This window comes from Budorcas taxicolor, chromosome 1 (genome assembly GCF_023091745.1).
Source record: "Budorcas taxicolor isolate Tak-1 chromosome 1, Takin1.1, whole genome shotgun sequence".
In the NCBI taxonomy this organism is placed as follows: domain Eukaryota; kingdom Metazoa; phylum Chordata; class Mammalia; order Artiodactyla; family Bovidae; genus Budorcas; species Budorcas taxicolor.
The window spans coordinates 199,848,440-199,861,839 of NC_068910.1; the positions used below are offsets into that span (position 1 = coordinate 199,848,440).

At 42.1% G+C, this 13,400-nt stretch overlaps 1 protein-coding gene across 1 annotated transcript; it reads right to left on the reverse strand.

Annotated features, from left to right (window-relative positions):
• Positions 1-419: 419 nt before the first annotated feature.
• Positions 420-12,754, reverse strand: CDV3 (CDV3 homolog). Its single transcript, XM_052663531.1, has 5 exons — positions 12,159-12,754; positions 11,405-11,481; positions 2,709-2,854; positions 2,020-2,179; positions 420-855 (listed from the first exon to the last, which is right to left on the reverse strand). The coding sequence occupies exons 1-5, from the start codon at positions 12,396-12,398 to the stop codon at positions 705-707; spliced, it is 774 nt and encodes a 257-aa protein (XP_052519491.1). The 5' UTR covers positions 12,399-12,754; the 3' UTR covers positions 420-704.
• Positions 12,755-13,400: the final 646 nt, after the last annotated feature.

Sequence of the window (13,400 nt, forward strand, 5' to 3'; positions counted from 1 at the left end):
AAGTTTGGTTGAATTTAATTTGTGGTTACCTCAGAATACAACTCAAAGTTTTAAATTATAAATCAGAGCCCTACAGATTTTCCAAGCACATCAGTTCTTTTGAGAGCGGCATGTTCCAGGAAGTCTAATCCAGCCACAGCCCACCTCAGAGTATTCCTTATAGATGGGGCACAGGACAGGTTAATTAAGGTCACTTAAATCTTCATCTTTTACAGCAGATCAGAACCCAGATGGCTGACTTTCTGCAGGATTTCTGATAGGAATCCAGTAGAGCTGGTTTCAAGTTTCACATCGACACTTAACAGCTGTAACCTTCTTATCCAGAAGTTGTGATCCACATGAAGTCCACAATGAGTGCAGCAAATCTGAGGTAGTCAACCCTTACGAAGGCTCAGTATCTGAACATAAAAAGATTTTGATATGACCACCGGTTGCAGGTTTTGACTTTTTGTACTCGCAGAGTAATTATCAAAGAACACTGCTGAATCTAGTTCAAACATTAATATAACTATGAAAACCCCCCTAAATCCAATACACATAAAGAGCAGTTGTAACACTTAAACTTCCATAGTGCAACATGGTCAGTCATGTAGACCAAGTGGTCTGCATCGGCGGTAGATCCAGCAGAGATCAGATGAGCGATGGCTGTCCGTGGTGGTTAGCTGTGGTTTAGTTACCTTAGAAGGGTTAGCAAACACCATTCCTTAATTGTACTGTGTGTGGCTGCTTTTCTGATTCTCAAGCACAGCATACTGGTTGTCTAGCTGAAGTTTAAGGGTCTGGTTTTTTGAAAACTCATCCCTACCTCTAGTTTTGTGTCTTACTACTTCAAAGCTCTTCTCCATTTCTTTATCCCTAAGGGAAAAGAAATGTAATCAGTAAATATTTCTTCTTCACTAGGCTGTTCTGAAAATATTTTCTTGAATTAAAATAAAAAAGCCACCCGTTTGAAAAATCTTGAGGAAGGGATAGGAGAGGGAAACTGGCGAGTAAAATCCTTATCAAAACCATTTTTAAGGCTTCAATTGAACAGAAATTATAGAATATTGTACTGAAGCTCTACGGTCATATTTTCTGTGGGAGCAATTCTACCAAATATTATTAACTGAAATCCTATTCTGGGACCAACTTCAAGACAACCGCAAAGTTAAAAAGCTGTCTAATGACATGGTGAATGCTTCTAAGATTCACTTTTATTCTTAGCAAAAAAAAAACACAATACATATCTTTTTTTATACGTAAGTAAGGGCAACAATTTTCTCATTCGAATAAAGTTCTACTCATTATTCAAAGACCTCTCTGTACTTCTACTTTATGGGAATAGATAAGATAAAGATGTGTGTGGTGAATCAGTGCCTTGTGTGTAGGACAGAGCAAGTCAGAGGTTTAAATTCAAGTCAGCTGTGCCCTCAAAGAGGCAAAAAGGCTAGGATTTAATTTAAAAGCCACCCCTCCAAATTCCGTATTATGTCATTTACATTTCTTATTTTATTTACATAAAAAAAAAAAAAACCATGTCCCTATATAAGATGTGGATGTGCCATATGTGGTCATTTAACTCCTGGTGGCATTCATTTTAAGTACTTGCTGAAATAAGATTATTTTTAGTATTAGATATATAAATGTCAGCATCTTTCATCTATTCACATTAACTGGGAATACAATAAAATATTGCCAATTTCTCTAGTCTATAAGGAACGTTGAAGCAGCAATAATGTATCCAATACTTCTTAAGAATTCTAACTAGGTAAGACTTGTCATGGCTACAGAATGGCATAAACCAGGGAAAAGAGCAACTTGCAGAAGATGTCTGTCTTTGGTGCTCTTTCCCCTCAGCCCTTCTAGGGTTCTTCCTCTCCTCCTCAATTCCTGGGCATGTAAGACCTACCTTAATTCTTAATTACCTCTCAGCTGCAGCCTGGGCTTTACTGCAATCCTCAAGGTAGGTTTTCAAATACCAAACACCCCATTTTCTGGCCAAGGCAAATGGTTTCAAAACAAAATATTGAGAATACTTACTTCCGGCTTTCTACATGCTTGGCAGTGGACTGCAGGGATGGGAACTGCGTATCACTATAGATTTCTGGTGGTCCTTGTGGTGCTTTCCTTGTTGTGGTCAACCTGGCTCCAGGAGGCCTATACACGCCACTAGTCATTGTTGGTTCTGGGGTTTCTGTAACTGACATTTCACAACAGTTTAGAGAAACCACTGAAGTGCCTGGCATTTTAACAAGCTACTCCTGAATTCTTGATCATTTAACAACTATGGGGAAAAAAAACCCCACATTATTTATTTGCATTAAAGGTCTCTGAACAACAGAAAGAAAGAAAATTATCTGAGATATTACCCTTCTGAGAACTCATTCTTCAGACTGAGTAAAATGGGAAAAGGAAAAGAAAAGATGGGTACTTACTTAGTCAGCTGTCAAAAACCAAAAAACAAACAAACAAACAAAAAACCTTAAACATGTCTGGCAAGCTATAGGATCACTATAGGATTACTGTAAGACTTAAGCAGCCTACAGCCTTAACTTCCAGATTCTTTTATTGAGGATATGAACATGTTTAGATCAGACACAAATCTCTCTCTCCTAGCAATGGAAAGACCCTATTCACTCACTGCAAATATGCATTTAGTTGAAAGCTGACTACCTATTAAAACTATAGACAAATAACACATCTTTATGAAAATGAAATATTAAGATTACCAACTACTGGAGCAGGAGGTGCTTGTACCGGAGCAGTTTTATTCCAAGGGCCTGAAGATTTTTCTACACCACCACCACCACCTCCACCTTCTTCCCAATTATCACTTGGATCTTCTCTCTTTTCAACTTCATCTTCTTCCTTTTCACTATTGGAAAATAAATACGTAAATTTAATTACAGAAACAAGTTTTTTGTTTGGGTCCTGGGGGACAGGCCTCAAGAAGGATATGGAAAAAAATTGAGCACCCGAGCAGTCCAATCTTCAGGTGGAAAATCTGTCAGTCCAAATCCTTAGTTCTATCAATACTGATCTGTGACTCTGGAGAAGGTACTTAACCCTCTTCAAGCCCAAATGCCAAGTTCTTTTTTTTAAACAAAAAAGGGAAAGGAAGAAATAGGGGATTTTATTTTATGCACTGGGGCCTCAACTTAACTTCATGTGAAAGAATTCATCACTGGAAAAAAGTTCATAAAACCACTGACAGTCTCCGTTTCCCTTTTTGCAAACTTCATACACTCAAGAACATCTAGAAATATTTAACATACTGACACATCAACTTATAACAATCTACGTTGATTACTTATAGGAGTCCCCACTGAGGGAGGGAAGAAAGGTCAATCTAACCTGACATGTAGAGAAAAATAATCAAAAGTACAATTACTAGATTTTTTTCTGGAACCAAAGTATACAGCCATTTATAGTAAGCATATTTTCAGATTAATTCAGATCAAATGAATTGTTTTTAAAATTTGCCTAATTTCATTTGCTAATCCTTTAGTACATATAACAAAATACTCTCAAAATTAATTCACATTCCAACAGAGGAAAACAAGTTAGTGTTCAGCATCAGTCTCTACTATCCAGACACAAGGAATACACAGAACTGGTTCCTAATAACAGAGATGTGTCACCCATTTAAAGAAGAGTAAAAGAACTCAGTCTTTGGCTTACTAGTGATTACAAATGCAAAACACGTTCTCAGTGGTGACATACCATTCTAAGATTCTATTTAATGCCTCTTTTTAATTTATCTATTCTTGAATTGACTTGAGTCAGAAGTGTATAATCTCTCCAAGGTATCTCTGATGATGTCTCCTTGTGTTGGATTACTTATTACTGGGTCATGTAAACCTGAATGTGCTAAATTAACAAGTACGTATATCTTGTCTTTCTATTCCACTGGCTTGACAGCACAAAGATAACTGCCAAGTCAAACTTGCCTTGCCCCTGCAAATGATGCATCTGGCACAGACATCACCTTTTCCCTGGATTATTTCCCATGACACTAGTGGTGTTTCCTAGGTCTTCAGCTTATCAATCTCCACCATCAATCTAACTATCCTTTCCTCTATTTAAAAAAACATACTGTCCTTGGCCTTCCACTCTTTGAGATATTTTCTCTTTTTGACAGCTGATCCATAATGATGGTCCATCACAATGTGTACATGACTCCTACCCTGACTGTGACCTTGGGAACATTAGGGCTTCTCTTGGTTTTTGCAAAATAACATCTGAGGGTGTTAGCCTTCTATGTCTATTAAAATAAGTTCTGGCTATACAACAAATTTCTTGAATTGCTAATGGTCTCCTTTAATGACACTGAGACAATGGTACCATGCAACACTACCACCAACCAGAGGTAACTGCAGAATTTAGAGGCCTAGGGTGGCAACAGGAAGGGGAAAGCGGAATGAACTTACCTTCAATCTGCACTTACAGCAAGATTTTACTTAAGACTACGGTTTGAGAGGAGAAAAGGGTAGAGAGTACGGCTAAGCCAGCCTTCAATTTTCCTTGTTGATAACATGTAGTAGAATTCCATGCAGTCATTTAAAATAATGTGTTAGGCTTATACTAACATGGAAATAATAATCATTTCATATAAACAATGTACTAAAACAAAATCTATGTACCTAATATAAATAGAAAGACATCTAGAATGATTGTTTAGCTAAATGTTAAAAAGTGGGTGCTAGAATGCATGATTTTACTTTCTTCATGCAGTTAGGAGTAGATTCTAAGGCCAAACTGCCTGTTCAATACATGCAGACTCTGCCATTTACCAGCCAGAAAGAGTAAGTACAGCACCTAACTTCTGTATGCCTCAGTCTCCTCATGTGTAAAATGGGGAAAACAATCCCATTATGAAGACCGATTAACAGACATAAAGCACTCGGAACAGTGCTTGGCACACAGTAAGTAAGTGCTGTCAGTACTTGCTATTACATGCTTTTTTAATATTGAGTTTTCATAAAAGCATCACATTCTTTAACAGGAAAAAAAATACAGCATTTGGAAAAAGCAAAAACACAACAAGAAAACGTTCTTTTAAATCAGATACCAAGCAGTATGACCTTCATCCTAAAGCTTTTAAGCAGAATGAATAGGTAAGAGTATGAATGTCATAATTTATCCAGGAGTCTAACAGTGGTACTCAAATGTCAAAATTGTCCCCAAAGAAGCTTTTTTTAAAAAAGTTACCCACTTCTGAACCCACACCTATGTAAATTACACTATAATGTAATTTGGGCTATGAATAAAAGCACAGGTGTTATTCACTTAGCTATGACTAAGTAGTTAGTAATGTCCTAGCGACCCAATTCATGCCAGATGGGGAGATAAGAGGCTCATAAAGATTTAAGTGACTTCATGGCACTTTTTGGAGAAGGCAATGGCACCCCACTCCAGTACCCTTGCCTGGAGAATCTCATGGATGGAGGAACCTGGTAGGCTGCAGTCCATGGGGTCGCAAAGAGTCAGACACGACTGAAGTGACTTAGCAGCAGCAGCAGCAGCATGGCACTTTTACACTCTTAATATTCCCCCAAACTATGATAGCTTTCATTTGGTCAGTTACACTTTGAAATGGTTTTTCAGCAATGCACTGAATCACAATTGTTCACATATATATAACTTAAAAATAGCTATTTCCTTAAATTATTTTAATATTTGGCGATTAATAATTTAAACTCCAAAATTATCAGCTTGTAATAAACTGAAAGCCAAAAAAATGTTAACATTGATTATCCCTTGAATATGTCTTTATGCTGCTTTACTTTTCAAATGTTCTAAAACCAAAAAACCTTGTTTTCCTAATCTGCAAAAAAAAAAAAAGAAAAATTCCAATTTAGTATGATAGAATGCTGAAAGTTTTCACTTTCTCTGAGACAAGTGACAGAAATGAATTTTTTAAAAAACCCCATAAATCCTAAATACCTCCAGAGTATAAACTACACTAGAAAATAAATGATCTATTTTAATTAGAGGGATTTTACATTGATAATAGGCACAAGACAACTTAGTATTTTGGCTTCATAAGATTCTGAAGTATTAGCTAAAGGCTGGAAAATTGTCTAGTTGAGACACTTCATTCAACAGAGGGAAATAAGGCCCAGAGATGCTAAGAGCCTTGCTGAAATGCTACAGTACAAACAGCAGGACAGAAATAATTTAAATATCGTATTACTCTTTCATACTTAGGTATTTCAGAAAATGTCAAACCTCCAAATGCCAAAGAACAAAAAACACGTTACAAAGAATTATTTCCACAGAAGACAACTAGGCTAGAATTTAATGGTTAACCCAATATACAGCTTCTCATCAGCTAAATTTGATGCTTTAAAAACTACAATGCCATTATAAACTCATTATAACAACTCAAAAGAATACTATCTTAAATATGCTTTGGTCTACACTATTGGTGGGGTACAAGGAATGATAATGCTAGAAAAAGGAGTATTTACTTAGTATCTCTATACTATGCCAGGCAGTGTTATACCCACTTTACAAAGCTAAACCTCGAAATAACAAAGACGGGGAGAAGACCCATTGTACATATGCTGCTGCTGCTAAGTCATTTCCGTCGTGTCTGACTCTGTGCAACCCCATAGACGGCAGCCCACCAGGCTGCCCTGTCCCTGGGATTCTCCAGGCAAGAACACTGGAGTGGGTTGCCATTTCCTTCTCCAATGCATGAGTGAAAAAGTCAAAGTGAAGTCACTTAGTTGTGTCTGACCCTCAGCGACCCCATGGACTGCACCTTCCAGGCTCCTCCATCCATGGGATTTTCCAAGCAAGAGTACTGGAGTGGGGTGATTGTACATATGAGGAAACGCATATTCAGATACTTAAAGGACCTTCCCCAGGGCTACAAGGTACCAGAGTCAAGTCAGTGGGACTCCAGAGCCCATATTCTTTCAGGCTGCCTCTCAATTCATTTTATTCTCTTTATAGCTCTAAAACATGATACGAAAATTTTCTATATTTTCAGATTTGAGAAACTCACCTTTTTGAAGTTAAGACTGATCAGGATCATCCATGCTACAGCAAAAAAACATAATATTCTTACCTCCTTATCTCAAGGGACATTACAGAATTTAAGCATCCCATCTCCCCTCTCCCAACACTAAAGCAGCTAACACAAAATTCAGACTTGACTGCACTTTTGCCAGTAATAATGGGCAGCTCCACTGGTTTTATGCAACCACTGCCATGATAGTAAACTGGGGAGACAGAAACCGCCTGACGAGTCATGCCTGGCAGCTTAAAATGTCACTGTATCCCATCCAAGGACTCTTTCTCGACCCCTTCATGGCAGATCTAAGCGTCTCTCTCCTGGGCTCCATCCACAGCCTCCACAAATCACTGAAATGACCCACAGGTGTTCAGCTGAGCATGAGTTATTTTTTTTTTTTTACAACTCCAAGACCTAACAATCAATGCTCGGACATCAAATATTTTCTACAATGAATCCAGATTGGATGCTGAAGTAATTTCTTCTCTTCAAAGGACAACTTAACTAGTTCTACCTAATCGGTTTAAGTCTAGCTGTCCAAAGATTTCTAGACAACCACTGGGCTCATGTTAGTGAAACATGACAAATGCTCACCATTTAGTAACAAGTAGTAAATGAAATCTTTCTCCCTCAAATCCATTTTAAAGATGGGAAAGGCCTATAGGTCCTACTATCAACCAATAATCTAAGCTTAAGCACCAGGCTCTTTCTTTTATCATCTCAGTGGCTTCTCTCTCAGAACCTGTCTGTAAACAATGATGCAATCCTGAATAAGATTTATTAACTTAGACACAAAACTTGACACGTGACTGCCTACTACTCCTGGTACTTAAATCTTGAGCTAGTTGGTAAATGTGAGCTAGAATGTTAACACAGTATGTTTACTGCTGTTGAAAACTTCCCCTCTTTCAATTGCACTTAACTTCAACAAAGGCTGAGAATGCTAACTTACTACAACAACTAGTGCCAAGAACTTTTAAGACTGTATGCAGCTAACTAAAGAGAAAGCAAATGTAGCAAAAATGATTGGTAGATCTCAGGCAAAAGTATAAGGGTACTTATTCTACTATTCTTGCAACTTTTCTGTGGTTTGCAATTTTTCAACACAAAAAGTTAGGAGGAAAAACATTAGCACTACAGACAGAGAATTAAGATATTTTAAGTCAGTTTCTAAAGTTTCGTTTTCTCTTGTCCCATACTGAAAGGCTGCCTCTCTCATGGATAGAAAAGATGACAAATTAAAGGCATAACCACCCCACTCCAATATCCGAGAGAGACATTTCATTTCTCTCTCCTTCCAAGGGCCAGCCCAAAAGGTAAGATCAAGCCATAGACAATCATTCAAGAACTCCAGCAACTCTGAGGATTTGTTTGTATGACTACACTACTGCCAGCCTGAAATGGCATGTTGTTCTATTAAGTCCATAGTGAACTGACTCACCAGCATGCATGCGTGCTCAGTCACATCCAACTCTGTGACCCCATGGGTGGTAGCCCGTCAGGCTCCCCTGGCCATAGGATTCTTCAGGCAAGAATACGGGAGTGGGTCCTTCTCCAGGGGCTCTTACTGATAGAGACTGACACAGCCTCTCCTGTGTTGTCAGGCGGATTCTTAACCACTGAGCAATCTGGAAAGCCCACTGACTCACCAGCCTAGGGCTTTAGTCATAATGTGTCTCCACAACTCCTTCAAATATTGGAATTATAAAGCAGATGCTTCATGGCTAAACAGTGAAATTCCCAAGAGTAAATCACTCTACTTTACCCACGAAATAGAGAAGTTGATTAACATGAACCAAGTGGATGTATTATGAACATCCTGTTCAAAATCCTCACAACAAATCTGAGCCGTCATCTCAATTCTGCAGATGAGAACACTCACAAGTAAAGTGACTCACCCAAGGTCACACATAAGCAGCAGGGCTACAATGCAGGCCCAGGTTTATCTTTCCCTAAGTCCATGTTTTTGCTATACTATCAACTACATCCTATGTGTGTGAATAACCTACTTCCCATTCTATTGAACCAATGTGTCTTTCCCTGGGGATTTCCACTCCTACTGGAATGGGTTGCCATTTCCTTCCCCAGGTTATCTTCCCCACCCAGGGATTCAATCTGCATCTCCTGCATGGGCAGGAGGATTCTTTACTACTGAGCCATCTGAGAAGGCCCAAATCCAGTCCAAAGTTAAAACTTTCAGTCATTATTATGAAACCTCTGACAGCTTCTCACTCTCAAGCCTTTCCTGGAAACTTACGTTCCCTTCTACTGATTTATGAAGGCAACAGAGATAGACCCCAGACGCCATAATGATTAAGGATCCACAAAAGCAGCTTTCTTCAGGAAGAAGGTATGGTTTTCAATGTTAGCAGCTAAGAGAAAGACCTCTGCATGGCCACTAAGTGGGCATGACTAGATGCTAAAAATGTAAAATGCAGTATAAAAGCTGCTCTATTTTGGGTCAAGCAAACCTCAGTGCTCACACTAGCTGAGATTTAATTACATCTCTGGCAAAAGTGAAGGATAAAAGTGATTTAAGTAATGTTCCACCACCTCAGGAGTAGCTAAAAATGAAGAAAAATAACCCTGAATGGATATGGGATATACAGTCAATGACAAAAATTGATGGTAGCTTAAATATCCTGTGTAACAAAATCAACTTCTAGCATTCAATGCACTTGAAACCTCTTCCCTCAGAAAGTGCTGCTCTTGCTCAGTAATCGAGTCTTTGAGAACATACAGTACATGGGCTGGCAATCAGGAAAGGCAGGGCAAGAGCCTACTCCACCACTGAGCACAGGAACCCATCACACAGGCGGTTCCACTACCACAAATAACTGTTAACAACTCCACATCCCTCCTCCCCGTTTTTAAAAGCCAAGCCTCAGGAGAGAGAAAATGGATTATTTTCTAAACTATACCTCTTCAAAAAGATCTAACACATGACGGAAGCCAAGAAGTGGTTGGGAATAAACCTCCCGTTTTATCACCTCTACTTCACACCACCAGGAAGGTATTTCAAATGTAGAGAAAGTATTCCCCAAGTTTCCCACTATCAACCACGTTTCACTTTGCAACGACGTGAAAGCACCTAGGACATGAATATCTATTTGTGGTTTAAGTATTCAACAAATGTCAAACTTTAGCCCTGCTTTTTAACAAGTTCTTTAACATTATAAACATTACCATCTAGTGAGTCCTTCATTGGAAGGACTGATGCTGAAACTCCAATACTGTGGTCACCTGATGTGAAGAACTGACTTACTGAAAAAGACCCTGATACTGGGAGAGATTAAAGGCAGGAGGAGAAGGGGACGACAGAGAATGAGATGTCTGGATGGCATCACTGACCTCCAGAAGCTGCTGATGGACAGGGAAGCCTGCAGTCCATGGGGTCGCAAAGTCGGACACAACTGAGCGACTGAACTTAACTGAGTGAGGTCAAAGAACAGTATTCTGTTAAGGAAAAGTTATTTCCTCCACCGTGCCAGGTGGTCACGAGTAAATATAAATCACAAACTTCAATCTGGAAGGCAGTGCATCAGGATCATTTCTTTTTTTGGCTACACCACATGGTATGCAGGACTAGTTCCCCAACCAGTAGAAGAACTTGGGCCCCAGTAGGGAGAGCACTGAGGTAATTCCCTAGGATCACTTGTTTCTTGAAACTGGGAATAAACAGTTTTTAATCTAAGCCAGTGGATTTTCTACTTCATGAAACCCTCAAAAACATGACATTAATTTACACGAATCTAAAGTTCATGTGACTACCATAGACTGGATTTGATATAACATGTTAATTTCAAATCTTCTAAACCAACCAATGTAATTTTCAGGAATTACTGTTTTCTTAAAACTTCACGCTTATACTATGATTCCATTTCTATAAATTTCTAGGGGAAATTAATCTATAGTGTTAGGACAGTGGTTATTTGGGGGTGAAAACAATGACTACAAGAGGTTAGGAGAGGGGCTTTCTTCTCTACCAGTAAAGTTTCCTTTCTTGACTTCTGTGCTGATTACACAAGTTGAATAGGTAAAATCTGTATTTCCCTGTAACTATGCTTCAATTACAACCACCCATGTTATCTTTTGGGACAAAAGCTAAATTCAACCCACCAATATTAAAAGCAAAAATTTTGAAAGCACAAAATCCATTTTAGCTGTCTCCAAAAGGCCTAACCAAGATTTGAAGTAGGCAAGCTCTCACAGGATTTTAGAACTGGCAGCTAATTTGGCATATAAAAGCGCTGCCATCAGAGGAGGAACAGACACAATCCATTAGTCGTAATAAGCATACCTAAAGCACAAGAGTACTGTGATGCTGTTTTAGGACCAAAAAAACCCCATACAGTGTTTATCCTGTGAGTGACATAAACGTTATTTGTAACCAAGCCATACCTTATTTGCATTGCTTGAACTCTTAAGCCGCTGTAATCAACCTCTTTTTGCTCAAATTCTTTCCACTCATCTTCCTCCTGTAAAACAAGTAGCCGGTAGTCAATTAAAGCTATTTTTAAAACACAACTAAAACAACTATCAGACTATGAAAAAGGGATCCAGTGGCTGGAACCTAAAGTGTAGACTCGTTTTCTGGCCAAAGCCCTTGCTCAATCCCAAGGCCACTAGACTTAAGGATAAACGTGACTAAACTTTGTTACTTCCACGAGACTTTTGTTACTTTAAGAACAACCAGGAAACGTCGGATGAAGTCAATAGTAAGCCCAGAACTAAACGTCTACCTCAATCTTGTATGAGACTTTTACAGATTTTCAGACCAAGTCGAGCCAATTAGATCTGCCACAAATATAACTGTTAGAAAATTCAGCTCACACTAGTGGGCTGAAATCAGAACGCTAAATTACTCAGAGTAGACGTCACCCGATAGATGCACTTCCGACCCGGGCCGATTCCCCGGGAGGGTGCCGCCGCCTGCCTGCGTGTTGGCCCGAGCCAGGCAACGAGGGTCGGGAGCTGGGCCGCTGTGGTCCCGCGGGGAACGCTAGGCGGCCCGCCGTGGGAAGCCCGCGTCACGTGGCAGCCTCCGCGCCCGTCAGCCCGCCGGCCGGCCCCGGCCGCTTCCCCAGGCAGGCAGGCGGGGGCGGGCACATGGGCGCAAGCGCGCGGCCCGGGCCCTAACTCCGCGGCCCCTCACCTTTGTCACAACCTTGGTGGCGGCCCCAGGGCCAGTGGCCCCCACGCCCGCGGTCCCGCTATCGCCCGGCCGGGTCCCCGCGCCCGCCCCACCGCCCGCCGCGCCCGTAGCTCCGCTGCTCCCGCCAGCGCCGCCCGCCGCGCTCGCTGCGCTCGCCGCCCGGTTGCTCCGCTCCTTCTTCTTCTTTTTATCTCTCTTGGCGAAGAAGTTGTCTAGGCTCCGCTCCTCCGTCTCAGCCATGGCCGCGGCCTCCTTGGCCCGGATGGGTGGGGCCGGTGGCGGGCGAGGCCCGCCGGGGCTCCGAGCTCGGGGTCGAGGCCGGCTCGGCGCTCAAGCTCCCTGGCGCGGCGACGCCTCAGTCCCGCGGGGTCGCTGAGGCGTGTGCAGCGGGGCGACCGGCCCCCCCCCCTCGCCTGCTGGCGGACGGTGGTACGGTCCTCCTAGGGGCTCGCGTGCCGCTTCCGCTACCCGAGCCCGCCCGGGCTGCAGCTGCTGCCGCGATCGCGGTGCAGGATCCCGCCCGCTCCACAGCTGGAAGGAAAAAGGAACGCGCGGGCCAGAGGCTCCGGCAAGAGTGCTGGGTTAGCGGCGGCGCGTGCAGGAGGAAGACGCGAGGACGCAGGCCGGGAGAGGAGGGGGTAGGGGGTGGGGAGAGGAGGGAGGGGGAGGAGGGAGGGCGGGCCACTAGAAAAGAGAGGCAGCGCCCGCGCCTGCGTACTTAGCTCCGCCTGCCACTGTGGGAGCGTGGAGGGGAGGGCGGTGAGAGGAGACGGAGGCGGAGCTGGCAAGGGAGCCAATCAGGTGCCAGGACGAAGCGCTTAGGCGACAATCCCTGCCTCAGACGGGGCGGGGCTGTGGCTTGGGGGCGGGGAGAGGGTGTATGCTAAATAAGTGACGTATATGATGGCTCTTGCCTCCTGATTGGTCGAGGGTTTAGCCTTGAGGGCGGGCATTTAGAGGGCTTGGTGACTTGGCTAAAGAGGTCCGGTCGAAGGGGCGGGTAGGTCCGTTCTAGGCGCATGCGTAGGGTACACGTGTGTCTGCTAGTCCGCCGCAAACTGTGGCCTTGTAGTGGTTTGAACTTGAGTGAGCCAGAAAGGCCGTGTGCTAAGCTAGCTATATGAAGATGGTATCGTCTGCGCCTCTGGCCTCTGTATTTTCACCCTCTCTGATCTGGCAACTGTTCATTTTATTCGTAGGTGATGATTATTATGAAAATTAGGTGCTTTTGGCTTGAAGTTT

Coding starts and splice junctions, on each gene's coding strand:
- CDV3 (XM_052663531.1), bottom strand. CDS start 12,398: ATGGCTGAGACGGAGGAGCGGAGCCTAGACAACTTCTTCGCCAAGAGA. Junction 2,855..11,404: donor GTTCAAGCAATGCAAATAAG/GTATGGCTTGGT, acceptor ATTTTCCAATAG/TGAAAAGGAAGAAGATGAAG. Junction 2,180..2,708: donor ACCTCCTGCTCCAGTAGTTG/GTAATCTTAATA, acceptor GTGAAATGTCAG/TTACAGAAACCCCAGAACCA.